Source organism: Micropterus salmoides, unplaced genomic scaffold (genome assembly GCF_014851395.1).
Source record: "Micropterus salmoides isolate LMB-PRFRI ecotype aquatic unplaced genomic scaffold, ASM1485139v1 Ms_hic_scaffold_3, whole genome shotgun sequence".
NCBI classification, from domain to species: Eukaryota; Metazoa; Chordata; class Actinopteri; order Centrarchiformes; family Centrarchidae; genus Micropterus; species Micropterus salmoides.
Window position 1 is genome coordinate 21805192 of NW_024042261.1, and position 26882 is coordinate 21832073.

Sequence of the window (26882 nt, forward strand, 5' to 3'; positions counted from 1 at the left end):
GCTAAAACCTCAGACTTTTCTTGAATGTCACACTCAAAAAGCTTTTTAACTTACCGATAACAATCTGAAGTGACAGAGGCTGTTATGTCATCAGACGAGTGAAGCATCCCTGATGTTAAAATAGCCATCTGATGTCTTCAGACTTGGACCAGACTTGCATCGTACATTTCAGCTGGGAACTGCTTGGGAGCTGCTTGGGTGGCTGAAATATTTAGGACCTGAACGCTTGAGCACCTCAACAGTCTGCTAACAGCGTGTAAAAATGTCTGAACCCCATTTGGACTTCATCAAAGGGTTTCCCTCGTAACGGACGTGAGGTATTCTGGGAAAGATGGCAATGCTCGTTTGGCTGGTGTTAAACAGAGAGACGGCAATTCTTTTAAAAATGCCAGATAAACACGAAGACCTTCAGTGGGCTTCTTGTACTTTTAGTGTTTCTTGGTGAGGAAGACATCAAACGGCAGGAATGAAGACAATAAACCAAATTTCCTTTTCACTCCATTGAAGTGAGCCTATTTTATTTGGATTCTGGTCAAGTAACAGCCTGAAGCTGTGAGAAAAAAAGCACATTAATGTTTCTCACACAGCTGCTGTTGCTTTCACATTGCTACATCCCCACAACAAAGTAAGTCTTTAATGAGTCAAACCCAGTCTGTGACCATTCCCTTCTCAGATGAATGCTTTATTTCCCACCTTCCTATGTCACTTTGCTGTGTTTCAGGTGGGACTGAAATCAAATAGAGATTCATGGGCTCTGCCAGGTATGCCACACTAGGACATGTGCACAAGGGTTAACTCGTTCAGTAGTCGATCATCACAGCAGTGTTGCGTTTCCGTTGTCCTCCCATGGAAGCCGAGGAGTAGTGAACTAAAGGCGACCGACCTGGCTGGTTTGGTGCTGAAGACATTTTGCCACTTTTTAAAAGAGACTTAAAAGATGCTCATTTCACATGAACCTGATAATGCTGTTGTGACTGCCATTGCGTGACTTTAACAACTCTCAACAGTCAAGTTACTGAAAATGCAGATATGAAAGTAAATAGGAAGGATTGTTTTCATTATTGATTAATTTGCTCATTAGTTTTGTTTATTAATCATTTGCTCTATAAAAAGGGGAAAAAATAGTTAAGAATGTGCATCACAATTTCCCAGAGCCCTATGTGACTTATCGCAATTGGGTTTTTTTTCTAACCAGCAGTTCAGAAGTCAAAGATATTCAGTTTGCTGCATTTTAAAACAAGGAATTTTCACATTTAAGAATCTATTTGGAATTGTTTGCAATTAATCAATTATCAAAATGGTTGCCGATTAATTTTCTGTTGATTTGTCACTCTGATTTATCTACATGTAAATTCAGTAAAAGTGGGTGCCTCGTGGCTGAAGGTTGAAGCACTGACCATTAACCACAAAATTCATGGTTTGAATCCAGCCAGGGGCAGCTATAGTATATTTATTGTAGAAATCTAGTAAAAATAATAATCATGTTTACGAGCATCGGTGTGGCATCCTGGTGGTTAAACTTCGAGAGACCCACATGCAAATGATATATTTTGAAAAACTGTTTTAAATTTCCAGTATCTAATAGTGTCACACACTTTAGTTGCACATACCGATATGAATAATTTATTAATTCACATTTTACAGCCCATTTTACTATCCATCTCCCTCCATTAATTAAAAAAGACCATTCAACTAAAATCCCTTCACCTGTGAAAAACATTAAGCATCCCACATTCATAGTCTCTTCAAACTATCCTCAGATTATGTCCAAGTGCGTGTTCAATATAATTTTTTAAAATCTTATGTACTATATTGGTCTTCCCTTGTTGGCAGAAGAGCACCAAATCACCAGTCCTCCATCTGCCCCACTGCTAAATACCCATTCAGTAGTTCATGTTGGCCAAATTTCTTCCCATCCAAGAACTGGACCAACTGAAATGTCCTTCTGCTCGGGAGCTTCCAGGGTCCTCCAATCACTGAGCTCAGTCTCCTGGGTTTCCCACATTACAAAAAGCAATCCTGTCCCTTTAAAGACTTCACCAGGCCGGGCTTTCAGTGAAAAGCATAGAGCAGGAGGAGAATGGTGCAGACGCCGATGACTGTGCCAAGGATGAGAGAGTCTCGTCTCTTCCGCAGGTTGATTCTCTGGATGAGATTGTTGATAGTTGGGAAACGGTCTAGGAAAGTCAGCAGTTAAGGAAGAAAAACAGCTCTATTTAAATTGTTCTTATTTCTTGGTAACAAAGAAGTCTCTCCCATTATAGAAAAGCAACATGTGAGCGTTGAGCAGTGATTTCATACCAGGAACCCTTCAGCTTCTATCAATTGTGTGCTTTATTCTACTTGGTTCCCCCACACACACGACCTCGCCCATATGCAGCATAAAGGATACTGGCCAGCGTGTTGACCCTGCTCTGTATAGATTTCAGCATGCCCCTTTGGGAGGTCACGTTCTCCTTGGTTGCCATTGCAATACTAAAGAGACAGAAAGAGAAATGAGTTGAGAAGTGACAATACACTGCATGTGGCTGCCGGTTTAAAAGGAGAAGAGGTGGCACCCTTTAAAGCGACAAACTGTCAAGGAGCACAACAGAACCACAGAAGAGAAAAAATCGCTCTGGAATGAGACAAAGTCATCGTATTATGTTCTCCTTCAGCTTTATCTGGGTGCCTACAGCATGTGTGCGAGTTGCCTAGGCTTGTAGAAGATATAGAAGTGCTGTGATATTGTAACTCCCTTGCTGTCAAACGTGGCCTTCAGCAACTTTCAATGCAGGAATGTGTTGCCGGGTAGTTGGCAGAAAAAGTTTGAGTTCTATGTTTGCCCTCTATGGCATCTGCTTACACATAATAATAAACTGTCAGCCATTTCACAGTGGGGCATAAGAGTAAAATCAATCAGCTTCCCAAAAACCAGTCGACAAAGCAAAAATACTACCGTAAATGTTAATATGCTCAAAAAACAGATCGTACATCAGTTTGTTTATTCACTGCAATTAGTAATAACTCTTGAACAGTAGGGTGACAACAAGTAAGCACTGGCCACAGGGGACAAACTCCTCCCCCATTCCTGGGTGACGGAGCCCCTAAGGAGGTAGGTCAAAACAAGGTAAATGAAATCTCAGCAGTTGTTTACTCTTTCAGCTGGCAAAGCTGATGAGCAGCAGGCCTAGAGAGAATGTGAGTGAACTTGAAAGCAGGTTTTAAACAAACAAAAGAAAACACGTGTGTAAGTTAGCACTGTATAAGTGTGTGGAGAGTGGGGTGTGTGGGTGAGGTCATGGCATCTCCTGACAGTCTGCAGTCTTGGCCTGGAGTGGTGTTTTGGGGATCATATTCTCCTCAGTCAGGAAGAAACACTTTGCTGACTCCAAGCCTTTATCACAATGTTCACCACCTCATGAGAATCAGAGCTATACAGTAAAGATTCCCTTCACACACACACACACACACACACACACACACACACTCTGCATGTGATCAGTTGGTGGTCGCTGTTTAAAGTGACCTGGGGGAATATTCATCATTTAGATATGACGAGATATGTAGTCTAATGTAAATCATAATCTGGAAATAACACACCTTGAATACCACATTAGTTGACACAGCAGCAGAGTTAATATACAGTATAAATAAAACTGGCATGTTAACCAACACTGAACTGAACTCCTTTTCCTACCACATCGCTCTGCTTCACTAATGCACCCATGAACAAGTACAATCTTGCCTCTTTGACTTAGAAACGTGCCACAGATTGTGCTTACGAGAAGCAAGGAACAGAAATTCTATTTATTTATAACATTTGTGCTTCTCAGGGCACTTTTCATAAAAAACAGGTCTAGACCATACTCTTTATAATATTAAATGCAAAGGGCAATGGGTCGAAGAGAACCAATGGAGAAAGATGAGAAAATAGACTGGAGGGTAAATTTTTCATTTGGGCAGGTCTGAAGGGAGAGAAAGGAGGAAGGAATAGTTAAAGATGGATGATACCTATAAATCAGTGAAGTTGGAGGAGTTATTCTGGATATGCAGGGTTGAGTAAGGGACAGTGCCGTTCATTTTATGCATAGACCATGTTATGTGACCAGCAGTTGGTGCACTGCCAAGGCTGACGCCAGGAATCCACTGACTCCGGGTACGGCACATAACGTCTGCACCCCGGTTTTGATGCATCCGTAGTCCGGCATCAAAGTCCATTGGAAGCGTCTCAGAAGAGTTTCAGCAGCAGAGCGTGCAGCCTGCCCCACGTTATTGACTTGTTATTAATTAGTCCTTTTTGTGCTTCTACTACCTTCTTCACTGCTCCCCGTTTTTGTTCCGTCAACTTCAGGCTGCATATCCCACAAGGAGCATTTCAGAGTCAGAGCGTTTGGCCTGCCTGATTTTGCTGACATGTTCAGAATTTGTTGATTTGGTAATCCATGTTTGCATCTTGTGCTTCTACTATGATTAAGTAGGCTACATAGTTAAATGATGTCTTTTTGTGTCTGTTTTAACACGTTTATTGTTGTTTTACGACCGGGAGTCTCCATAGGGTGTTTTATTTTGAAAATTGACCGGATTCTCTATGCCGTTCTGTGTCTGACTTCCTGCCTGGCACCGTAGCTGGAGTCAGTGGATTTTAGGGATTAATTATCAGTACAAACAATGAGCAACAGCATTGTAAAGTTCACTGATAAAGAGGCATAAGAGGCACAATATACATAAAAACTTTTGGGGAAGAAATTAATTATAACGGTGCATCCCACTTGCCTCAGAAGTTGGAGGTTGGAGCTGGGAATGACGTCACACCCAAGTTGACGGCGTTCCAGTAATACAACAGATTTAAGATTGATGCCTCTGGCCATTGTTAGCAAAACCAGTACATAACAAAGCATTACGCAGTATTTTGCACATACAAACACCGTAGCAACATGTCTGAAAATGTAAGTTGGACAGGACTGTATTTAATGAGACACAAAGACAGATGTGCAATAAACTGTAAATTACTCTATGTTGATTCCAGGAGCAGCCATCTTGGATTTTGAGGTCAGGGTTGGTGAGTTTCTCCCAACTTTCAGAGTCCTGTTGAAATTTCCTACTTGGAACTCGGAAATTCCGACTTTTAGGTTACTTAAAAGGTTTGATAGAATTAAGTGGATGCATTCAACAGTAAATTGATAAAGTTTTAGATTCTGGATTAATTTTACATGAATTAAGTGACTATGGTTAGCTGTTTGGCAACAATAAAAAATATTGAATTTGATACAGCGCGGATTGGGAAATCTAGCTGGCTAGATTGTCTTTTCCATAACATGGCTACAGTGGTATATTTATAATCATGGCCATGACATAACGTTATATTATGATTCAATTATCCAGGAATCACCTGTGTCTCTATGGTAGGAACATTAAAAGTGGAATAAGCGATTCTGGCAAAATTCAACAATGTGACAAATACCATGATGTAGAGTGAACAACGACACAGCAAGTAATGTAACTAACGTTAGCTACTTTGTGAGTTAGCATCCTGTCTATACAGTTGCTCCTGAAAAGCTAAAATGCTGGACGAGGCGGTCCCAGAGCCAGCATACCAGCTCCAGACAGCGATACTCACAACTGTCCTGCTACTATGGCTAGCATCACACCATGCCTTGGCAAACTGGAAAGTAAGCCGAATGTCTGAGGGCAAATCATTAAACGTTACCTGACACACAAATCATGGCTGGATAGTGTTGTGTAGCTCGGTCTGAGGGCTGAGTACAGACACTGGATTTTTTTGTTCAGCGTACACCCATAATGGGTAGCTAGCGAACCGTGAGGAGATATTCACTGAATTTGGAAAATAACCATGTATTGGATTAGAATTGCTTACCCCACCTTTAATGTTATTATTAATATAAATCTTTAAAAGGAAAAATGTAGAATGGGAAAAATATATTCAAAAAACTGCAGCTCTGCCCACTCTTTTACTTGAGATGTAAAAAGGGTACTGCTCACAGTTTTTTATTCGTCAGGAGGATGTGTCTTACAGAGACAAAAACAGTGTATTTCGATATTTCCTGGTCCAATGGTTTATTTTATTTTCTTATATTGCAGGTTTAAATTGGAGCTATGGAGAACTGTATTTATATTCCTCACTTACAGTTTGAATTTCTGCTATACAGAGGTCACTGAAGGATGAGGTACAATAAACAAGGATCATATTTCTACAGGTGTCCTGCCTAAGCTCAACAGGCCCGGTTAGGCTTGACATATCCAGACCACTTTGAGGTCTATTTCTGAACACATACTGAGGGTTTCAGTCAGGTTCAGCAGGTAAATAAGATAATGGAGAAGAGGGGGCGGGGGCTGTCACACATGCAAATATATGTGTTCCCATGCGTGCAAGACAGAAAGCAGGTCTTACCTTATTGTGTCATCCATCAGTCGATCCGAACTACAAACAATGAGTGGGAGAAGGGGGCGGGAAGAAGAGAAGAAAGACAGGTTAACTATTAACATGAGGCAGTGTGCCAGAAAATGGTTATAAACAACTGACTTGGGAGCAGTTATCAGAATTGGTTTCAGATTGGCAGTGATCAGTACTGAATTTTGATCACATTACTTGGTAAAACCTAGCTGGACAAAGAACTGAATTTAATTTCATGTTGTTTTGGACTGGATTTCTTTTTTCTTCTCTACTTATGAATCTTATCAGAAAATAGCGTTAATGTTACTTGAATCTTCCCACTTTTTTGTTCATGTTCCCTTTCTTGTGCTATTTGACACAGAACGGAAAGTCTAATTTGTAAAAATCTTTGAAGTAAACTTAAACAGTTCCAGATGTTACAAAATGCAGCTTTTTTTGGGATACATCTTTTTAGTTAGAACAGTCTCCTTTTAGCTTTTATCAGAATGCCATGTGAGTCAATGAGGAATGTATATCACTGGTCACAGATATACTTACTCTCCTAATCTGCAGTAAATATAGGAATCAGTACAAGGACAAATCATCTGGTCATTTAAAGACTTCCAACCCCCAATCCAGATCCAAATCCCAAGCAAAATTGCAAACAAACAACTTAAAGCTATTATAATTTTTATTTCTATTTAACCTCTGCATTAAATAGTGTAACTCTTAAATAACTTGTTTATTTCATGTTCTCCTCATGGATGACTCCCACATTGTCAGGGAGTCTGGACAACGTAGACCCAGAGAGGATTCCACCTCAGAGACCTTGGAGCTTCTGCATAGCTACATCAAAGAGGGAGTGTCATATCCTTGCTATTGTCCTACCAAGAATAGTGGGAGGCCCACACGCCCACACACACGACTTTTGGGAACATTACATCAACTTACATTCATTCCCTGGTGAATTACCCTAACCATAACCACTACTTGCCAATAGCTGCCGCCCCCCCCTCCCAACACAAACAAGTTTCTTTTGAGTGTGTGTGTGTGTGTAACACCAGATTTGTGTCTCAGGTTGCTCATAAACAATAATGCTCTCAGCAGTTTTATTCCCCTAATTGGAATCAATTTGGATAATGTTCAAGAGAGCTCAAGTAAACCAAACAAACAAAACTGCAGGGATTGTATTTCATAGCTCAACATCCATTCAACAACTCCACATTCTCATTGTCATGCTCAATATGTGGCTTCTGTTAGGCTATTAGCATGCTTATGTATCCAAAGTTAAAGGAAGAGAGCGGAACTTTATCCACACAAAGCCCTTACCAGACCTCAACCTTTACCTAACTTCTCTATATACTTTAACTTGACCATCTCAAGGCAAATACCCAAAGTATTTTTACTCTCACACCTAAACCCAACCTTCATTGCTTTATTTTTATTATTTTACCACTACCCCTTGTAACTCACTTTTTGGAAATCTGAAGGGAAATTATAAAGCCAAAAGTAAACTTAGAAACAATGACAAATGTTAACAAATGTTAAGTTTTCAAAGTAAAGCTAACACTATCCTATTAACAAAAACAATATTACATATTGGGTATTGAATACACAGCATCGTATGGTATTGTGTTGAAAAACAAGAGGTGCACACTAAGGTACAAGAAAAACAATTTGCCTTTTTCACAGCATATAGCAGATATTTATTGTTTAAGTGAGGGGGGAACACGCCATGAGGCTCTACATGTACACATGCATTGTTGGCAAGTATGTGTGCTGAGCTAACAATTTCTTGTTCCGCTAACAGATGATAGGCAGTCCACCACGTAGTTTCAAAGATCCATTTTATTAAAAATGAACTCAGGAGAGACCTAATAATAATATCAAAAGAAGTTGAAGGACTAAAACTAAAACGCTAAAAAGCAGCTTAAGCTTTGATTCAGGCAGACCAAAAATGATACTCAAGTATCATAACTACACATCCAAGTAATACTATCTAGAGGTTCTAACTAAATTTGATTGTGGGCCAAACAAGTGACCATGTCCAGGCCATGTACGTGGGCAAGTATTGACCAACTGATCTCTCAGAGGACAGACTATTTTCTTTGTTATACACTGATACAATAACTTTGAGTCCTGCTAATGACTTGTAAGTTTAGGCTCCTCTTCTCTGGTAGTGGGCCAATGAGGACTGACCTCAACCAATAAACGCGAATGAGTTTAATTGCTGTAATCCCAATCTTCTCATTTCAACCTCATTAGTCCAGTTTATGTGAAGTTTCACTTTTGAGAATGCCCCGTACATAGGGACACTGCAAGGGACACTGCACAGTCACGGTGTGGGCTGGGCAGCCTTCTGTTCTTTCTTTGCTCCTACCTCTGCACACAAGCACCAAACTGCTACTTGGCAATAGTTTGTAATATCATATCTGTTGTCTTTGTCACACTGAAACAGAATAATTTACAGGAATTAAATCATTTGGTGAAATGGGATGGTAACTGGCACAACATTTCAGAATGAAGGCTAGCAGACAAGTCTTGTATGGATTGTGGGAGCAGGTGGATTTAGCACAGAACACTGCAAGTAACAAAACCCTGACAGAGTCCGTATGTCTGAAACAGAAAGAAACAACTTAAGTACATGACCCCAGTCTTAAATGATGGAAAAGTCATGGTGGACAGACTAACATAGAAAACTATATACTATTTATGCTATATATACTATTAACTGTCGGTCTGCCAACAGTGTCCACCTTGTAAATCATGAGCTGACGAGCAAAGGAGAGTGTGTTTTTTTTGCTGAGGGGAGCCTTGAGTTTTTATATGCAGAGATGAGATGAGGCAAAAGATTTATGCTTTGTTCCCTCCATCATCAAGCTGCAGCTGTAGTGATGAGGTTGACTGTGCCATCACGTTTGTATATACGTGGCCTTCTGTGGTTTCATCTTTGAGTGGGTTCCTTCCATTTTCCCTGGTCAGTGGCGTTTTGCTGCAGTCATTAAATTGCTCATTAGCTCCAAGCTAATTGCCTTTCCCAGTGTGATGAATCAACCAAGCCTGCCCCCAAGCTTCCTCGCCCCCTTTTGCCATTCACATGCACATAGAAACATAAACACAGAAACAGACAGTCTGCTTACTGCTCACATGCATGTGTTAATTTGTTCGCATTCAGAACTGGCATACAGCAAGTGGCAGTGTTAGGTAGGGATCACTCAAAGCCTAAATTACTACAAAGATTAATAGATAATCAAAATGATAGCTGAATCCTTTCTTTTGACTCAATTATCTGAAGCGGCATTCTAACAGAAACTACTTTCCAGCAACTTTCTGAGAGTAATGCTCTGTCAGGATGGCTTTTAGAGCAATATGAGGCAACTAACAGAATCAGCCAGGTAAAATGAAACATTAATTACTTTGTAGAGGAAACAGTCTTGCAAATCTTGGCAACAGTTGCACAAAGCAAACTGCATCAGCAAAGAGGAAAAGTAGCTCAGAGCTGATTCAAAATCCACTGCTACATACTAAAATGCATTGTGAGATTCAAAGAGATGATCTTTTTAGTAACGCTTTGCGGCAAAGTAATAAACCAAGCATAAGAAGGAAGAGCTTGATCCTAGAGATTGATTAAAACAACAAAAAAAAAAACAAAGAGGAGGACTTTGGTAAATGCTTGGAATCTGTTTTTAAATCCAGACACACAACATTTTGAAAGGCGAAAGGCAGACATTGGTTATACAGGGCACTACAGTTCGACCAATTTAGTCACATATGCCCCTAAAAATTACAACCACCGCCGCTGTCTGTTCAAAACATAGTTGCTACTTGTTTAAAAAGCTGTTACAATATTTTGAAAAGCTTTGACAATATTTTGGGCCCATGCCGAGTGTCCAGATACCAGGGCCTTCACTTCCATAGTCCTTCAATGATTTCACATCTTAACTGAACACAAGGAGAAAGAAAATAGTCTGTTAATAAACTCTGGGTAACTTAAACGTTTTTCACTGTGCTCTTAAATTTTTTTGTGTGCTCCTAAATCTTTTCATTAAGGAACAGGCTAGTGTAGCGCCCTATTATATCACCTGCCATTTTGATCCTAATAACTGTGTACCAGTGTTGTTATTGTTTATGCAATGTTGATATTTGACAGATCAAAAAAGCTATGTGTTGTCAGTAACAGGAGCTGCAAACTATTCCTCCATTTTGTTAACAGTACAGTTTGGTGTGGCCTGGCTGGCCCTATGCCTAGTGACTTGACAGCAGAGAAAAAGCTGTGATGATGTAGAGCATTTTGCTGCCCAGGGATTTGAACACTGTTCCAATGGGAGGCCCCCTTGGGAAAATAAAGAACCAAGCACACAGAGCACAATCAGCGCACACCAGTCACACCAGTCAGCAGCAAAACACTTCAAAACCACTGGAATCACTTTAGAAAAAAATAGCAAAGTAGCAACAAATGGTAAAATCCTAATCTTGATAATGTCTTTACAGGAAATCGCACTTGTGATATGTCATACACTGTTCAAAGCACAGAAATACACTTATCTAAAATGCCTCAGACACTTTCACCTACTTTCACTAATCTCTGAACCTCTAAAGTTTCTGAACTGAATCTGAACAGTTTGGATCCCTCTGGTGAGCCAGAGAGAGAAGGTCTGCACATTACACTGAATCCTCAGAGCTCTCCTCTACTGATTACATTAACATATCAGGGAACTGGCAGTTCAGATGGACTTCTTAAGATGGGCAACAGGCCAGGAATACTAAAAGCAGGGTTCTTAAACTCAGGGACAAGAAGACAGATGAAGAAAGGAAAAGAGATATAGTTGGCCCCTGTGGCAGGTAAATAGATTGCTTAAAATAATGTGAAAAAAGTGGTACATGATGAAGTACCTACAAACATACCAATTCTTTTTGATTTTTAGAAATTGCTCCCTCTGCAGCTCTGCTTCACTATGTGACCCACACAAATGACACCGTTTTTACAATATATGACATTTTGTTTCAAATAAGACCTTGCACAAAATGAGGTGTCGTGGAAATTATATTCCTGGTGAGGGGTTGAGCAAAGAATTGAGTAACAACCAACCGTTGTCTATGAAGAATTTATTTAACAAAAGAGAATAAACACAGAGAAGTATAAAAAAACACATATACAGCTGGTCCAGAGACCTGCCGCCTAGGGCGGCTTCGGGCGTCTGGCCCCGAGCAAAGGGATGCATTATCATTTACACTGTCTAGGTTTCTATGTTTTGGGGAACAGAGGTCCTCTCTCAGCCTTGAATGAACATTCCATGAGAGGAGAGGAACAAGAGAGGAAAACACCAAAACAATCTCACAGCTCTGCCCTAAACCCTAGTAAATGTGGACAGACCAACATAAGGAGTATAGGAGAGGAAAGGTTAAGGATAAAAACACAATACATATCTTTAACATTAATAGTAACAATAATGATAATATTAAAAGATCATACATAAAAGATTAAATGTAAGAGGACACAATTTTCTGCCATAACATGAGGCAGACTGGAGAAGTTATACTGGCCATACGGGTTCTGGGAGTAAAAGTCTAAATTACTTATCCCATAAATATCTTCTGTTACTGGCTGGTTGAGCATTTCAGTCCTTTAGGTTGGGCAATAAACTGTTCTGGTTTAATCATAGTTACTGAACTGTAAAAGTTTGGTACATTGGGGGAAAAACATAAAAAAAAATAGGGTACTTACATCAAAGTCACAAGAAACTAGACTTTCAAGCAAACAGGGCCCAAGCACAATTCAGACATGTGGGCTCTTCAAACGGAGGATTTTTTTTTTGCTTGCGTGCTGGGATCCCAAAGAGGAGGGTTTTGTTGAGATTTGGACTCTTGTGGAGACTTGAACTGAGATAAAGAAGCATTTATTGGTGGTTGAACTGTGAGTGTTGTATTGACTAATGACTGTATGATACACTGTGGTAAGCTTAAAGTTCTGCCGTGCTTTGTGTTTCTTGAATTGTGGTACCTTTACCTGGTCGTTCGTGATTGTTAAGGGGTCATGTCCTGAAAGACATCGATGCTTTGTGCCTGCAAACAGGCATGTACTATTTTTTTATGAAAATATATCGAACACTGACATATAATTGACATTAAATTATGCCTAAAATAGCTGAATGTTATTTCTTCATTTTGCGTATAGATTTCAGATCACAAAAAAAAAAAAAAAAAGACTGCCTGGATGACTTTCAGATGTGTAACAAACAATCTGACGCGTCAGGTTAGAACATTACAGAAAGAACTTCCTGGTGAGTTAAGAACTAAGAATTTGCAGTTGGTGGCAAATAAATAAGAAAATGTGTGTCAGTGTGCGGTGTAAATTTGCCTCAACACCATTGCTGTGTCAAAAAAATATCCTGTTTGACAGGAAGTCCTCATCAGAGTGACCACTACCATTAGAGCTGTTCCAACTTGTAATGAACCTGCCCCTCCCTCCCTCTAGTTTATTCATGAACACTTTATGGCAGAGAGAGATGGAAAAACATATAAACATGGAAGGAGAAAAAGATAGATAATAAGAACTCACCAACAATGACAGAAATATTAACAGCACGTAAAGTAGCTCTAATAAGTAAACAGCTTACCAAACACTTGTGAAAATATTAAAGATCCATGCAGCCGTTCTGGCAAATTTTGCTAACAAATTTTTGCTAAGTATTATTAGCATTGTTTATTGTCCTAAACTAGATAATCAAAAGTTTTTCAGTCAGGGAACTCAGATACAATAAGATCAGCTCCTGTATCATTTCCCTTGCTGTAGTTTCTGTGCAGTTGAAAAAGTTGAACCATCATAAACTCTGAATGCTGTCGCCAACGTCTGCAATGTTCACACTGTAAACAATAGATGCGGCAGCAGCTCATTGTCTGAAAGCATCTCAAGTGTCACTCTTATTTACCATCGTCTCCTGGAACAACAGCATTTTAAACCTAATGTGTAGGCAGGTCTGACTAATGTGGATATATACAAGGTTAATAACTAGCAGCAAAAACTATAGAGTAGGTAACCTCAAAATGAATCGAGGCACGTTACGTCTGTCTCATTAGGTTTTGTTAATTAATTAATGCAGGCTGCCAAGCACTCCACCCAACGCAGTAATTTGTAGATTAACTGGAAGGGACTTCTTTTTGTGTGTGTTTTTCCATTGGGAAGTGATTAGTCTTGATCAGTTTGGCAATGCTGGTACTCTCACTTGCCAATACACACACACACATACACACACACACACACACACACACACACACTCTAACATCTGCCTTAAAACCACTGTAGAAACAGAACATTTTAATCCTCATATAGGCTCACGTGCCTAAAGATAAAAAGCCAATGGCACAAAAAAAAGGCTTTATGACAAGCTGAGCAGCAAAATGACAACTCCACAAACATGGTGGGATTATTAAATTAAATAAACGTGACAGAAATCTTTCTAGAATTGAAGTTCACATAACAGACACCTTATTGTTCATAAAACTGCTTTTGAAAAGAGAGCATCACAGACTGTGTCTGGAAGCATTTTAACTCAGATCTCTCCTCTTATCGAGTATCCCTGCTCTGCTTTCAGACCACTTCTTTGGCCTCTAACACATTTTAGTTGTTTTCTCTAAAGGCCCTCTTTCCTGTTTTATGGCTCTAATAGGATCAATCAAGCGTAACTCGATCCTCATCTCCAATCTCCTCTTTCCACTCCCATCTCTGTCAACAGTCTGGGGAAGCCCTACAATATGGGTTGTGGTTAAATAAGATAATTTCATTATCGATATCTTGATCAATTGCGCTGGATTGGCACAACAGCTCGACTGTTGGGAATACACAAGTCTGAGGAGGTTCAGCACAATGTGTCACTAGCAAATCCCATTCCATTTCTCTTCATTCTTAATGATTATTTTATCATCAGTATTCAGTCTGGCTATTTGGAGCGCAGTCTGAATAAATGAGGAAAGGGAGTGTCTTATCTTGAAAAAACACATTATCTACAGAAAAAAAAAAATCTTCCTGTCCTCACTCATAGCCAGAATAGAAGGCATAGCAGATACAAGTAACGTTATGACTGATTTTTTTAAGGCCACTCCCTTAGTGACTGGACAGGGAGAATGATTATTTCTCTGCTTTAGTACTTGAATCCATTAAAGCAATCACTTGGGTCTTTCCTAGTCCTGTCATAGTGAGTATCACAATGCAATTTGACACAATGTTGGATTTGCAAAGCTACTGCAATCAAACTTCATTAGTAAATTCACTTGAGAAGTCTAGTAGTAGCCTTCTGCAGCTACATCACTCTCTTGGTAAACCTTTTGCTGAACCTTTGTTTGTACTGTGTGGAACGCACTGGAATAATTTTATTTGATGTAACATAAAGCAAGGCACCACTTTGACTGACAGAATGAATTGGAGCAGAAAGCCAAACAAGGTACCTCTCCTGTACGCCATTAGGGATACGCATTATGGTGATAATTATCAATATCGTATTATATGAAATTTCATATTGTGATAACATTTTTGGCCAGATCGACCAGCCCTAATGCAGATCAGTAATTTCTTTGCACATACAGTGCTAGAAAGTTGGCAAAAGAATTTCTGGAACAACGCAAAATCACATTAGTTTTCACAAAAACTCTTTGAATTTTCAAAAAAACGGTTTGCTATTTTATTGTATTAGCATTGTATTTTAAAGTTGTTTGTGTTGTTGAGTTTATGAACTGTATACGAGTCACTCTATTAACCCATTTACATTATTGGAGAAAAACATTAGCCATGCCATGTCAGAGCAGGTGAAGCTTTGTTTTGAAATGATTTAAGAGGTCTTTGATGGGGAGTAATTGAGGAATTATTCCTTTGAGAGGTTGAAACAGGAAACACACATTTAGCTGAAGAGAGAATCAATCAGAATGATGCAAATAATCAGATGGGATCCTCAAGTCTGGGCAATGTTAAAAGCTCTTCTGTGGTTTATTTATGTTTTGTTTGAGTGTATACCTGTGTGTGCCCTGCTGACTTCCAATTTTACTTTCCACACAGGGTACCTCTCACACTTCTTACACACAGATACACACATACAGATTTCACAAACTTTATAACCTCATGCTGTTCCGCAGTGCTTGAAAGTCAGCCAAACCATAGTAGGACGCTAATGAAGCTGCTGGCAGATCAAGGTTTGACCTACTGTGTCTATATGAAAAGTCTGCCTAACCTTTTACAGCTTTAAGATGCAAAGTTATGCAATAGTGCAATAATGTGTAATGAATTTGCTTAGCTAAATCTGAACCTGTCACTGCTGACATTTTCTTTAACATTATTAAAAGCACAAAAGGTTTTTTGTCTCAACTAGCCAGGAAAGCACTCATATCCAATCTATGTTTTTCTCTATCCTAAACTCCAGATGAATCAATGCATCATCATGAAAAAGTGGCCTCCCATCTGATTGAGAGTAAAAGCATATAAAGTGCCAAGGGGTGCCAGGTGTTAACAAGCAAACATCAGTAACTGGTGTTATTCCAAATAGCTGTGCTGCACCATCAAGATGAGTTATTCCAGCTTTGATTTCAGGAAAGGATCTACAGCTCTGGAAAAATGGCAGCTTTATTTTACTTTGAGCTACTAGGATTGATACACCAAATCAATCTATTAAATATCCTTAAAAACTCTGCTGAGTGTGAATAAAAAATTTGGATTTTTTATTACATCATATTCTGCAAAGAAAGGTGATGGGAACTTACTTTCTCAGGTGCTCGTGCTCCTTTAGAAACAGCTCTGTTCTTCTGTTGTTGACCCCGGAGCCACTCTTGTATGTCCTGAAAAATGCATGCAGATACACTGGTCACATTGAATACAGTCAGGAATTAAAAATTTAACTAACAATATTTGCTATTTGTGTAATGTGACATAACACTCGAAAGCAGAGAGAGATTTGGCAATATTGTTGTTACACATTAATGCCAATAAAGCAAATTTGAATTGAACTGAGAGAATATTCTACATTCATGCAATGACAAAAACATGAAGACCCAGACCTCACAACCATACCTAGGATACCATGAAATAAATTCTTAGGCTCCTGACACACCAAGCTGACAGTTGACAGTCAACAGCCTTGAGCCTGAGCATCGGCTGTTGCTGTTGCAGTATGTATGGCACTAATGATTCTCTTCTGTTCATATCAGAAAATCTTGGAATCAGTCGGTCAGAGAAAGACCTATCTGAATGGCTGCCCATCTAGTCAAGTTTTTCCATCATCTCCGACACCGGTTATTTTCCTCATCAACAGTCAAAAGATCACAGTGCGATCATGTTTTGCAAAGTGAGGTGTCTGTCTTTGTCTGCACTGGCTCTTTGAAGCCACCCAGTCTATGGTCAGGACCCCTACAAGAGACATTTGGAGGTATATTGGATGTGAGGGCCCTTACATGTCCATCCCTCTGAACATTAGACACCTATTGGCTTGGTAAAAGGCATTGTGGTGGAGTTTTGCATCTAACTAGCTCACTGCGGCTACTTCTTCTTTTATTATTCTTTGCAATTTAATCTGATCCACTGACAAAAAGCACTGGCGTAACTGCTGTGTAGCCCAATTTTTATCAAATGGCAGTCGGCGCCAATACCACCGCATTCCCTGTACCTGTTTACAGTAAAAGCCTTCTTGTGGTTCACCAAGAGAAAGCTTTTAATGTGAAGCCAGCAGCAGCAGGAAATATTCAGTTTGCATTAGCAGTAACTTAACACAGCAAATATAGCCCCATTATGGTTGCAGTAGAGCAGATCAGAAAAATACTGTTATTGGTTGAAAGCAAGAACAGGATGATATAGTAGGAGTGGAACAAACCTCTATAATAAATATAATAAGGTTATTATATTTATAGCTTCTACTAGAGCTGTACTGAATGTCATTTTTTTCTTTCATTCAGGTTTCTGAATGAAGCTTTGAATGTCTGTTGTCATATTTTATAACGTCATCACCCAAAAAAAAAAATCCTAATGCAAAATCCTCAAGATTACAGGCAGAATGAGTAAGATTTACTGCTTTGTTTGTAAACATACGATTCAAAGTTGGCTCCAGACAGGGACAGACAGAAAGAAAAAGAGAGACGGACAGAGAGAGAGAAGCTGCTCAGTATTTGAATGTCAAATTTATGAATGCAGCTTCAAACTATTTGGTGCAGCCCTAATTTCTACCATACTGACAGCTGAACAAGGCAAAAAATGTTCAGCATGTGCTATGAAGCAGGAATGGAAAGGCCTAAAATCTTAGGCAGTGGGAAAGTGCCAAAAGGGTTTTGGAGTCGAGAACGGTAAATAAACTATTCACTATGGCTTACAATTCTTATATTACTCTATGTATAATCTAGGTAAGACACCGCTCATTCCGTGTAGCAGAAATTGAGCAGTGTCCTCTATTACCGAGTTATCTGGTAGCATAGCAGTCAAAGTTAATGGATGGGCTTTTATACCGCTCACAGAGCAAACACATCGCACCCATTCTCTTTTGCTTGATGCAACTCCATCAGCATCCCTGAACAGCTGACTCCCAGTGCTCTTGTGGGTTTCTGGTCATTTAACACAGCCCCACCCTCCCGTTGGCCGAGGAGATAAAGAGCAGGGGAGCAGTGGGAAGTGAGAAACAAAGGAGTATGCGCACACACATACCATAAAAATCCAACCCCACCCAGCTAACTGTAAGCGGTCCATGGACAAATGTGCCTACTCCATCCCCAGTGCACCATCCACAGCCGTTGAATGGAAATACTATAGTCGGTGCACACACAGCACACTCCACAGTGGCTGCCTTGAGCCAAAGCTGGCTGCCCCACCAGCAGAGCTGATGCCTTTGCGGGGCTAGAATTGCCCGTACTGACAGCCAGCTTCTCACTCCAGCAAGGCTTTTTAAAAGGGCACCAATGTAAATCACAGGCAAGCTGTCATTTTTGTTGCTGACATTTAGAATAAAAGCAGGAGCAGAGGGAGCGTCTGAGCTCTGCTGCATTCTACGGTTATGAATGATGCAGCTCTGTGTGAGACTGTGCATGTTTTGCTAACAGGGTCTTCATTGTCAGTGTTTCATAAAATGTCACATTGCGCATATAGGTGCTTGCATAAATGAGACACTGTGCACTATTTCTTTTAATCAGAATGGATTTTTTGGTAAACAACACTCATACACATAAAAATGTACAGCAGCCAGCGTCCTGGACAGGTTTACGCCATACTGTACCCAAGATACTCTACTGCCCTCTACCTGACAAAAGGGACATAAGGCTCAGCTGCAGCAGAAACATTCATCACTATCAATGGCATGAAAGCCTAAAAATGAAACTGACCTAAACATTTTGCTTTTTAAACACAACTTAAATCAGCAATATATTACATTAAAAAAATTTAAAGCTGTGAATAATATCCCTTTTATTATTAAGCTGTTTTTATGACGCCAGTTCTAAACTAAGCTGCTCTAGCCAAGAACAAACCAATCTGACTTTAGTTTGATGAAATCACAAAGCCAAATTTTGGGCCCCTGCTTCTGAGATTTGGGGAAAATATTTTTGTAGTTTTTACTTTCTTTTCAGTTTTTATTTTACTATTACTTGACAACACTCCTGAGTAAACTTGGCTAAAACTGCAATCATTGATTTTTCTCTGTATGCTCCTCTAAGAAGATCAGAAGAATGTGTTAAATGTTAAAATGTTAAATGAAAAATGTGTTAGTGATACAGAGTCATCTCACAGTTTTGTTATTCCTCAAAACCCACATTACAGTCGAGGCAGTTCAACAGATCATATCTTGAAAAATAAGAAGCTATCCTTTTATATTTCGTGCAAGTCCTACCTTATCACTTGCCCCACCAGTAAAGGTCAATGAGGGAGGTTAGGGGAATATTGCTCTTTAAAAGAAATTGTCTCATGTAAAGCATGACTCCACATCTCCCTGCATTTTGCCATAACAGTAGCAGTAGTAATTTCCCTACCTGTAAACTCAGATGCTTCCCTCATTAGCATCCCCTGGGCCCATTAGTCATCGTTAGGCTGAGCACTGGGTCAACATCACTAGCTCATTTCTATGCATTAGATTCATCAGCACGGAGTCTATTAGTAGGGTCAGAGGCACTCCTTAGCAATGTGATTTAATGAGAAGATTGAGTGAACTGTTGCATGTAGTGTTGACCCCATGGGATGTTACCAATAACTACTAGTAGAAATATAATTAAAATGTGATTTCTTGTGTGCAGCGTGAGTACAAATTACCATTAGACAATAATGGCTTGGTGGTGCAAAGAAACAAGTCGTTTTAAAATAGGTTCACTTAAAGAAAACAATTACTTGTGGTGGAAGAAATAATGCACAACCACAACAAAGTATACTTTGTCCATTAATGGTTTTCTCAACTGAGTCTTCTAGGAATGCACACCGATATAACAGCGTAGGGTTGTGCGATATGTTTTGCCTATGATAATATCTTAATTGACATTTTAACAATGTGTAAGCAGACATTATCGAGTAGCCTAGGTCTACCTAAACACCTTGTCCGTGCACTCACTGCATCATGCATACACGTGTGCTAAAGTTAAACAAGCAGAAAAATGCATGTGAAGTTAAACAGGAGTGAACAAACAGCGGCAGGAGATAAAACACTGACACCACCAGCCTCGCATTCTACGTCATTAGATTAAATCGCTAGATGTGGATCAACCTCACTCGCATGGAGGTAGCTTGAATTTGAAAAAACGGATGCTCAAAAGATGCCAATCTGCAAACAATGTGTTTTTTATATTGTTTTTACTTAAATGCTTTAGTTTAAAGGAAATAAGGCCTGTTTCCATTAATGTCATTAGTAAGCAACAATTAATATCGTATTGACTAGAGCGAGCTAGTCCATTATTAGACTTTTTGTCTAATAATGGTCTTTTTGAAGGATGCCAAATATCGTCTACTAAACGTTATTGATAAAATCCCAGAAAATATCAGAATATTGAGATATAACATTTATATTACAATATCGCACACCCCTACAACAACAGCATCATTCCTTAACTTTGATGTTAATGGGACTTTTCTTAAAATAAGAAGCAGTAGCGATGATGACAATAATACCAATAATATTTTAGAATGCTGACAACGTGAGCAAAGCAATCCAAGATCAGTGCATGACCCTGTATATGTATGTATTATTTGGCAACACTGTTTAATAGAGTATTTCAATACAGGTGACATGAAAAGCTGCACAATGTTAGCTCATTGTGTAGCTTTATAGTCTGTTATTTTAATAAAGTAAATCACACTGCTGTAGACTGTGAGCTGTACAGTTTTTCCACATTTGTGTGATGAGTACATTTGCTAATAATCAGTCTCTTGCATTAAGTACCAAGGAAGTAAATCTGCCTTCTCTATTGAAAAACGTGATAGCAGCCTGTACAAGTGTTAAAAAATGTTATATAGCCCCCAAGTTAATCCATGATTATACTGTTATAACATTTTACCAATGAGAATTAAAGGACTTTAATTATATAGTAATATGAGGAGTGACAACCCGTCATAACTAGATGTGTGAAAACTACTTTTAATATATAAATAAGTACCCGGAAAAGACATTTTAATGTTGTATTTTAAGAACTTAAAGAGATGGTATTATGCTCATTTTCAAAATCATATTTGGGGGTTGTACCAGAACAGGTTTACATGGTTTCATTTTCAACAACATTGCATCAGCTCCTCTTTTCACCCTGTGTGTTGAACGCTTCGTTTTAGCTATGGAGTGAAACATCTTGCATCTATATGATCTTTGTTGGGAGTTGCACATGCGCAGTTCCTAGTTAAGGGCTACTAGCCAATCAGAAGCAGAGTAGGGCGGATTGTGAGAAGCCCGTAAACACGGCTTTGGTTCAGCTGTATATCCCCTTACCAGCTTAGCATCATGGACAGGAGCAAGAGTTTGAGAGTGGCGAGTTATTAATCTGTAACAAAAGTTAAAGTTTTAACTGAGCTCTGTCTCTACATCACAGTAACAACTTTATGTCCACTGACTGCCTGGAGAGTACTTAATGTTTGGAAAGGAGAGGAGAGGTAGGAGGCAGACGGCTTGTCACTGTGTGCTGGAGTTCTGTGTCTTTTTGAGGGCTTGTCGGACTAGTCGCTTGGCGAGCATTATGACGCGCATTTTGATGTGATGTCATAGAGAATAAAAGGAAAAGGCTGGATTACAAACAAGCTGTTTTCAGGCAGTTCAGAGCAGTGTTTTCTGTGGGAGAAGGGAACTCTCTTTGCGGAGGACTTTGGCCTTTTTCACTTTGCAAACCTATTACATGCACAGAAGATATATAACTCAATAAAGGAGAGGGAAACAGCTAAAAAACATAATATAACCTATTTAATGAGAAAGAGTTATGATATAAAGGGTCTGTGAGGCCGATTGTATGAGGAAACTACAGTCCATCTGCATACTAGTAGGATGGAGGGGAATCAATAGGAATCCTGCAGTGCTCACCATATGCCCACTGCTGCTTACAGATCAATAAGCCATTACAAAAAAAAAACAAACAAAAAAAAACACAAGAGTCATGGTCTAGGGGAGCCTCCATCTCTTGATTTCAATACACTCACTCACGACTGAGCCAATCTGAGTAGAGGACAGACTTTCTCAATACTCAAGGCCAAAGAGGCCATGAATCTTCTTAGGTTTTAATGGCCAACATTTTTCAAGAGCTTGCCAAGTGGAAGTCAAGGTTCAACTATCCCCCTAAGGTATAAAGTCTACAGTGCAGAAGCACTGTGAATAATACTTGGCAGGTTTTATTCCCCCACAGCCACTAAGATCAAACACAAGCTATTTGTTTTGTGTGCAGGTTCATGTAGTTTCATGTGAATGAGACAATTAGATAAGGTTGCTCAGACCACCCACTTCCTGTACCTTCACTCGTCAATACATTTAATGTGTCAATAATAAAGTACAGAAATTAACTAAGTAGCTGCATGGTCAAATTAACCATGAGGTGGTGTGACTGAGTACTCACTCAATGTCTTTCCTGACAGACCCAAGCAGATCTTCCCTTTCCCGGATGACCAAGAAGTTGCCTTTGGTTTTGTGGAATTCATGTGTGTAATCCTGTGTAGAAAACAAATAAAAATGAGGAAAAAATGGAAACATGTGTGCTTCATAAAATGGTTGTGATCTGCGGTGAGTTGAGTAAAGTTGAGTACTTTTACCAAACAGGTGTTTCACAGAAAACAAAAAAATGCAGTAAACAAAATACATTAAAAAAAGTAAACCTGTAGGATGTCTCTGTGTCTCTGGAGTGTGTGCATGAGCGCAGCATTGAGAGAAGAGGTGCCTGGGGTGTTGGTGTACTCCGCCATCTTGTCATTCACAGCAGTCAGCTGACAGAGATGGAAAATGAATGGATGGAAAACAGGAGATCAGCAGATAAGGTAATGACCGATCCCAGTGTCTTTATATCACAGGGATGTCTTTCATTGCAATTGGCCATATAACACAACATATTACACACAGACACATTAATTGTGGTCAGAACTGCACATTACTACTATGACAATGGGTCTAATGGAAATCAGCCAGCCAGCCTCCTGCTTGTTCTTTGATGAAAGACAAGAGCCTTTGCAAAAATCAAGAGCTTTTCTAATTACTGTCTGTTTGCTGTCCTGTCACAGGCCGTTGCCCCATGAGAATTTACTTACTTTGGCCAGCAGTTGTTCAATCTCCACTGACATGGTTTCAAACATCCTATCCTGGGTTGAGTTGTTTAGCAGTGGGGTGGTGTCTGACCTTAAGGAGGAAAAACAAGAATGGAGAACAAATAAAAAGTCAACTTAAAGCTGTCTGTTTGTACAAAGTTTTTCAAAATGTTGCAGGAGAAAATATTTTTCAGTTTTCTCATGTCTATATATTGCAGAAATATTCTGGCACTGATTGGAGTTATTTAGCTGATTAAATGATACATTAATGGAATTAAAGCGAAGGGACTAAAAGGTCAGAGATATAACAGGGAGAGAGGCCATGAAGAGCTTTAAAATCAACAGAACTTTAAAGTCTAATCTAAAACATACTTGGAGCCAGTGTAATACAGCTAAAACAGGAGTGAAGCTAAAACAGGGGTAATACTCTTCATTTAAAATGTTGTATCAACTCCATTCACACAGCCACCGAAGTAGGCATGACCTGAAATATTCACCTGGGAAAAATACACTAATCTCCACATACACCGATCTTAATAGTGATCAATATTTTTTATGTTAAATTACACAGGTAGTGTTAGGGTAGGGTTTCTCAGCTGGTGTGAGGATGTGTCAACAGAAATGTACACAGGTTGTTGCTAACAAAAAAGCATTTATATATTGAAGGCTGTTTCTAGTCAAATTATTTTCAAGAATCAGAACGTGTAAGATACAGCTCACAAGTAGTGGCTCAATTACCAAAAGAAACAAAGGTGCACTGATTGGGGAAGTTCTCCTTCCTTGCTTCCCTCCAAGGATATTATAGCTAGTGAACAACATGCTTGGAGTTGGTATCCATTCAATGTATTGTTCATAGACACGTCCTTCCTTCAGCCAACACTCCTGTGCGGGAACAAGTTTGTTGCTACATATCCCGACCCTCTGACCACTACAACTTAAGCCACATTTGTACGAGACTAGGGCTGTTAGTGTTAGCTGTAGTGTTCAAAACATAGTCAAACTAGCCACAAGCACCGAGAGAAATGCCGGTGCTCCGGTCACTCTGTGACAGAGACAGATATGCATCGTCGACAGCTAAAGCCTTTTTCTTATACAAAGATCAAATAAATAAAAACAACACACAGAAATGAAACAGCTGTAACTAGATTTAATATTCAACTAGTGGTAAAATAGTATACTATTATATTAAATTATAATGAATATAGTAATTAATATATGATTGTTATAGGCTACTAAAAGTATATTTTTAACTGAACATTATACTCTTTATTTAATGTTATAATATTATACTAATACACTCATGTATAATACCTCCTCCTCCAGATTGTGGATGGAATCTCTTTAGTGGACAGATGTAGATTTAGCCATTGTGCCAATATTTGCTCCTTCTAACCACATCATCTGTAGAGCAACACACACCCTTGTTCTGTTTTATATCTGTTGTACTAGTTATTGTTATAAATATTGTTTCTGTGTTCAAGTTAAGAAATACACATTTCAAAATGTCAGGATTTATGCATTTAGATTCATAGTACTATTTGTTCCATTATAATCGAATCACAATCGCAATATTATTTAAAATAATCGCAATATGACTTTTTCTCCAAATTGTGCAGCGCTACATGAGATTGTTATGTTTTTTTTATTATTCTCTCTATATCAAGGACTTGCCCTATGTAGATAATTCCACTCATATTGGTTAGGTATTAGGCACGCATCCCTCCACTAACACAAACGAGAAGGACTTTGGTTTACTGGGGCTGTAACTAATTTTTTTCATTATCAATTAATCTGACAAGAATTTTCTTCATTCAAAATCGGTCTTTAAAATGTCGATAAATTAATTAAAAAATTATTATTATTGTTGCCCCTAGTACAAGATGGCATCTGACCATCAATCCAAAACTCTGATATTCAGTTTAATGTTACTATCATTTGACAAAGAAAAGCATCAAATCCTTTCAGAAGGGGAAATCTAAAAAGTTTTGGCATTACTGCTTAAAAACTGACTGAAATGATTAATCGACCATCAAGTTATTGATTAATTTTCTGTTGCTCAACTTGTTGTTTCAGCTCTAACATGATTATTTTTACCAGCCTATTAATCTCAGTCAGGTCAGATGTGTTCTGTAAATTGTGTAGTTAATTGTGTAGTCTAAAATATCACATGGCCATTATGATTGAGAATCTATATAGACTTTTGCTTTAGTCGGTTAACTCTGCAGGTGTGACAGAAAACTTGATCTTACGAGTCTCCCCGTCGCCCATCCCTGGAGCTGCTGTAGCTGGTGCACAGTTTACTGAAGGAGACCAACTTCAGGTCCAGTTCATTCTCCAACTGTCTTGCCTGCTTTCGCAGATCTGTAACACGGGCGCACACACACACATTTTAACATTTCAACAGCTCATTTTAGTTTGCAAACAAAGCCAAAGCGATGGCAACATTATTCCAGCAACATTTAACGTTATTATTATTAACTTGCACAATTGGTGTAACGTTAAGCTGAGTGAGCCAACTAACTTCAACATCATTCGAGGGAAAAATTAAATATAAACGGTTTCTACTACTTAACATCTTATGAGTGTACCAGCTGGTGCACTGTGTCTAGTGAATAAACAGTTTAGGGCGCCGACACTGATTTAACAGCTTAATTTAACCGGCGATGTGTTAGTTAGCTTGTTGAGAGCTAGCTAGTCGTTCCAGAGACACGTAGGCTGTGTTTAAACCATGGTTGAATGAGCCAAACGCAGCGGCAGATTATTTGTTGACATTATGAATACTGTACTAGATGTGCTGCGAACATTGCTTACTGTAAATTCAGTTATTTTTTGCTACCTTACCTTCCCAGTAGTTGCTGCCTCCTATGCCTGCCATCTTTGTTGTTCTGCGACGTCACCAAGTTCCGGGGGAGTGTCACGTGTCAGAAGAAGACGTCACACCGTAAAGTTTTTCTCGCCCTCGGCTGAGACTCTCAGGCAGCACCGCACTACCAGACGTGTGCTAGCCCCAGCGATATAAACAGCGCCACCTAGAGGCCATTGGGGCCCTCAAAATAATCTTGAACTTGCATGTATGCATAACGTCTCTGATACAATACATTATGCATTCCAGTGGTTCTCCAAGGGGCTCCCCAGCAAAAAGGGGAATCATTTATAATTCTATCCGCAAGTAACACAATGACAGAATAGATGGGCAACCCTGGGACATAAACTTATCAAAAAGGGGTCTGTCGTGTAATTTGTCAGTTTAGGGGTCCTTGACATAAAAAAGTATCAGAACCACTGATGTATTTGGTCTAGCTGTGTGGTTTTTGATGTTCCTCTTTTGTTGTATGCACTGTAAAACTACTCACTATTATGTATCCAGTCGGTCCAATAAACAACATTACCATGGCATTCATGAATGTTAACAGGGTGTTAAAGTGTTTCATGGTGTTATACAGTTTGTCAATTTTGATTTACTTGTGCAAATTTAATTTTATACCTTCATTTCATGGGCTCTTTCTCTTCCATTGCTAAATTATTAACAATATCAATAACTCATTGTATCACTCTGACTGTGGTAAATTAACTTCTTTTCAACCATCATAAGACAAAAGGCTTTGTGACGCCTCTCTTTCACCCACACATACAAACTCACACACACCCTGTCCATAAAGGACAGTTTGGGGTTTAGTGTCTTCCTCAGGGACATTTAGACATGTGGAAAGGAAGAGCCAGGGACTGAACCTCCACCTCTGCAATTAATTGACGACCTGTTTGACTTTTTGAGCCACTGCTGCCCCCAATCTCCCCAATGCCCCAGTTATT

General features: G+C 39.2%; 1 protein-coding gene across 2 annotated transcripts; it reads right to left on the bottom strand.

Annotated features, from left to right (window-relative positions):
* Positions 1–485: 485 nt before the first annotated feature.
* Positions 486–26018, bottom strand: gosr1 (golgi SNAP receptor complex member 1). Of its 2 annotated transcripts, XM_038693458.1 has the most exons (9): positions 25914–26017; positions 25322–25433; positions 23076–23163; positions 22650–22757; positions 22394–22485; positions 16118–16192; positions 6392–6421; positions 2393–2475; positions 486–2177 (listed from the first exon to the last, which is right to left on the bottom strand). In XM_038693458.1, exons 1-9 carry the CDS (start codon positions 25945–25947, stop codon positions 2053–2055), a joined length of 747 nt encoding a protein of 248 aa, XP_038549386.1. In that variant the 5' UTR covers positions 25948–26017; the 3' UTR covers positions 486–2052. The 2 variants fall into 2 exon arrangements, with proteins under 2 accessions (XP_038549386.1, XP_038549387.1); XM_038693459.1 differs by lacking the exons at positions 486–2177; positions 2393–2475; positions 6392–6421 and adding an exon at positions 11830–12253 and having other exon boundaries at positions 25914–26018.
* Positions 26019–26882: the final 864 nt, after the last annotated feature.